The sequence below is a fragment of the Heteronotia binoei genome, chromosome 4 (genome assembly GCF_032191835.1).
Source record: "Heteronotia binoei isolate CCM8104 ecotype False Entrance Well chromosome 4, APGP_CSIRO_Hbin_v1, whole genome shotgun sequence".
NCBI lineage: Eukaryota > Metazoa > Chordata > Lepidosauria > Squamata > Gekkonidae > Heteronotia > Heteronotia binoei.
In genome coordinates, this window is record NC_083226.1 from 21,573,930 (window position 1) to 21,578,376 (window position 4,447).

Below are 4,447 nucleotides of genomic sequence, written 5' to 3' on the forward strand. Positions count from 1 at the left end.
ACAGATTTATACCCCGCCCTTCTCTCTGAATCAGAGACTTGGAGTGGCTTACAGTCTCCTATATCTTCTCCCCCCACAACAGACACCCTTTAAGGTGGGTGAGGCTGAGAGGGCACTTACAGCAGCTGCCCTTTCAAGGACAACCTCTGTCAATGCTATGGCTAACCCAAGGCCATTCCAACAGCTGCAAGTGGAGGAGTGGGGAATCAAACCCAGTTCTCTCAGATAAGAGTCCACTCACTTAACCACTACACCAAACTTGCTCTCCACAAGCAATAACACTTTAGCAGGTGAGTCCTCCAGTACTATTTGTGAATGCAACCTAGATCAGGGGAGCCCCAGCTCAGCTTGTGTCACATAGGCTGGTTAAGATTTGTTTTTTTGTATGTGAGATTCATTATTTACTACTTCGTATCTCTGTGTTCTGCCCATAGATCTTGCTACTCCTGCCATTCATTCTTGAATGCATGCCACAAATTGTGAAGGCAGAAATTATAGGAAATGGAATTTGTTGATCCTGGGCACTGAGTTTGTCTATTTAGGTGCAAAGAGGGGATGAATGGCAAGTGATTCTGGGTTTGGCACAAGTCTGTCAATTTTTGGACCTGACCATGACCCTGGGGGATGCTGCCCTGTTTGCAGTAGTTTAGTTCTCAGACCAGGTAAGAACAGACACCAGTGGCAATGACCAAGTGGCTACTGCACAGTCACAAAGTTGTTCAGTGTGATACTGTGCTCAAGACAAACTTGGCGAGGAGCAGCAAGTTAATCTGATCAGGAACGCTTCCTGCAAATAACTAAGATATTCAAGCAAGGCGTGTTCACCTGGTAAATATTTAAGTTGCAAAATTCTCCACACCCCTAGTCTCGGATAGTAGCCTTGTGAGCACAGGTGTTCTGAACAGGGATGCTTCTGCAATGAACCCTATTCCACCTTCTCCCTAGATTTGGGAGATCAGAATTAAAAGGTCGTTTCCAACTCTGGGGTGACACCATCATTAAAAGGAAAAATAGAAACCCTGTAACTTGAAATGTTTGCGATTGAATTAGAGACACACAGAGCAGATGAACAACCAGATCATCAGAGACCCTCCTAGGAAAACTAATCACCATACCTTCTCCACTAGCTGTTTTGTGACTGGAATTGTCTGAACTAGTCCACATTAAGAAAAATAGCAGTTGTTACCATAGAAGACTCTCAAGTAGAGGTATTTCCTATCATCTACAACTTGATTCTTTTAACTGGAGATGCTGGGGATGGAATCTGGGACCTTCTATATGCAAAACAGACATGCAGACACTGAGATAAAGACCCTGACTCAATTAAGCTGACATACTGAGTCAGAAATGAAAACCGAAATCAGCTAGTCCACAGTAACCCTCACTGAACAGAAAAAACAAAGGCGCTAAAAGAACTTTTAAAACAGTGCATTCAAACCAGTTTGAATCTAATTATAACTATCAATCATTTAATTTATTTGATTTCTATCCTGCACTCCCCTGCAAGCAAGAGAACAGTAATAAAAATAAGGCACTGGAAACAATAAAACAATAAATATAGATTAACAAAGCATTGTGTATGACAATTTTTCAAACTTGTGAATGTGGTTCAAGCCGCCCTGAGCCTGCCTTGGCGGGGAGGGCGGGATATAAATAAAATTTATTATTATTATTATTATTATTATTATTATTATTATTATTATTATTATTATTATTATTATTATTGTTGTTGTTGTTGTTGTTGTTATTATTATAACAAAACAATATCAGATGGCAGCGGGAACAGCAAGACAGCTGCAATATAACTACAGCATCAATAGCATGTGTAGGTAAAATACAATTGACAATATAATAGATTGATTCTAGACAGATATTCATTTTATGAATGGTCATCACAATGTTGTAAAAGAAATCATAAGTAATAAAGACTTCAATGTATAAGTTTTTATATGGCATTACCAGCATAACTTGTAGATGAAAACGACCACAGTATATTAAAAAATGGGAAATAACTGCATTTCTATATATAAAATTATCACTGACATATTACCCTCAGCCATTGTATCTAAATCAAGAGCAGCATTTCTAACCTGATCGGTTCAGAAGAAGGGAAAAGAATGATTTGACATGCATTATCAATGTAGATTAATTTATTGTGATGAAATATCTAATTGATCATCCACCCATTGTACAGGCTTCTGTGAAAGACACCACCATGTCTACCCATGAAGAGCTTCCTGAAGGATTGTGCTGCAAACATTTCTCAGGATCCTTCCTGAAAAAAAGAATGTCCTCTCTGTGATCTAGTGGTAGGTTTTAAGAAGGCATTTCACCAGAGCAGCATTTTAAGTGGAACCCCATCCTGACGCATACCTGTTTTAGTCTGGGATTAATTAGTATCAGGATAGTGCCATGTCCAGAAGGATAAGACACAATTACGATATCAACCATCATAAATAGCCAAGTGTCGTCCACATGTTTCCAGAGCATTACTGCCTGAGCAGTGACTGCTAAAAAACTAAACAGGTATAGAACAGCAAAGGAAGCCAGAGCTTTGATGGCAGTCCTGTGAGCTTGAGTGTTGAGGTCCTTGATGCCAGTTCCATTGCCTTGCATACGTCTTGTGTGCATCCACAGAGAAGTCATTAACAAGATGGACGATGACATTAATATGATTAAAGGAATGACATTTGGGACAGCAACTAGAAAAACTAGGTAAATATATAGGTCAGGGGGTGTAATTTCTGAATCACTGATGTTCAAAATTGATTTGTTGGAATCACAAATGGAGAAGCCGTTGCTCAAGCTTGCGACCACAACAAGAGTCATAATAGCAGAGAAGACAACTGATCCCAGAAGCAACCAGGGCACCAATCCTGAAAATCTTTGCTTCACATGGAGGAAAATGGGGTGGGAGAAGGTGGCAATCTTTGCCAAGTAGAAAACGCTGAGCCAAGTGGCACACCAAACAGTGGTAATGTCTGTAAATATCCACAAGACGGGAAGTATTAGATATTCAAAATGACAATTACATTTGCCATTAGCCAAGGTTGTAGTTACATACAGAATTATCAGTACCAGCCATGGAAGTCTGAACAAGCCAAGACAGGTCAGGATCTGGTCATTTGGGGATATTTTCCTGCTTCTGAACCAGTCAATGTAATTCATGAGGACAATAAATCCATTTGCTACCAATCCAACAAGGGCTTCAATAGCCAGAAGAATTCCACTGATTATCATCAATATGGAAGCTGCCATCATTCTGAGCACAAAAAACTGTTTCTTCTGTGATGTTTGCAGTTTGTCTCAAGCTGTCCTTTCAGTGATATCCATCCGGTAGAGCACAGCGCTATGGCCTTTGATTTAGGAACTGAAATACATCTGGAGAGGCAGGAACTCTTTTCTAGTAATGACCCTGCTGAGATGCAAATCTTTACCAGAAAGGGTTGGGTTACTAGAAACAGATATCCTGTTCTAAAATTTCATATTTGCACATTTGGCAGAGATGCTGAAAATGGTGCGCGCATCTCTCTTTAGATATGGTCAGGCCTGGGATTCAGTTTGAGCTCACAGCAGCGCAGCTCCTGAACCTTTCTTAGAGTTCCACCTCCTCTTTCTGAGATCTCCTCTTTGTCCATTGAATAGTAGGTGCAGCTGCATAACAATCCCTGGATGAGTTCCACCACCTATTTTTCTACAAAATGGCCCCTGGATATGGTGATGCACTATTCATTTGCAATCTGAAACCAATATTACACCAAATTCAACTATTATTACTAGTTATTAATTTGTCTTAAATTTGCAGCAGTAGCCCTTTCCCGGGCATGTTCTAGAGCGGCCCAATGTACAGTGCTTTACAGGAAACCAGCCAGGCTGCAAAACCATGGATTGTTGTGGAAAAGGCAAAGAAAAAAGGAAACCTGTGATACAAGCGTGGCCAATTGAGGCAAACAGAAAAATTGGGCTCATGAGCACCCCCAAGGTCTACTCTTAACCTGTTCTGCATTTGCTACTAGAGAGTTAATCTGACACTCCAAAGCAAATAGGGGTGTCAAATAGGGGTGTGCAAAAAAATAATAAATTCGGAAATAATCAGATCAAAAATATACAGGGCCAAAATATCCAGAATACCGTATATTTCCAAATATAGGTATTCAGAATAGCCATATATACTGGAGATATATCGCTATTTCCGAATATACGGCCCCATTATACCCTATGGGTCATTGAAATCAAAAGCAAAATAGGGTATATTGGAAGCTGTCTGGAGGGGAGGTGGTTTGAGGAAAAGCACCCAAATTTGCAGAGGACCTGCAGGGTACTCTCCCCATATGAAACCCTCAAATCCCAAAAAGATTGGGCCAGGGGGTCCCATTCCAGGGGCATCCAAAGAGGTTGTCCCTATCCCACCATTATATCCTATGTGCCATTGAAATCAATGGCAACA

The 4,447-nt window shown here is 40.5% G+C and overlaps 1 protein-coding gene across 1 annotated transcript; it reads right to left on the reverse strand.

The window, feature by feature from the left end:
- Positions 1-2,316: 2,316 nt before the first annotated feature.
- LOC132570058 (taste receptor type 2 member 1-like) lies at positions 2,317-3,258 on the reverse strand. Its single transcript, XM_060236499.1, has one exon. It carries the CDS (start codon positions 3,256-3,258, stop codon positions 2,317-2,319), a length of 942 nt encoding a protein of 313 aa, XP_060092482.1.
- Between the last annotated feature and the right edge of the window lie 1,189 nt (positions 3,259-4,447).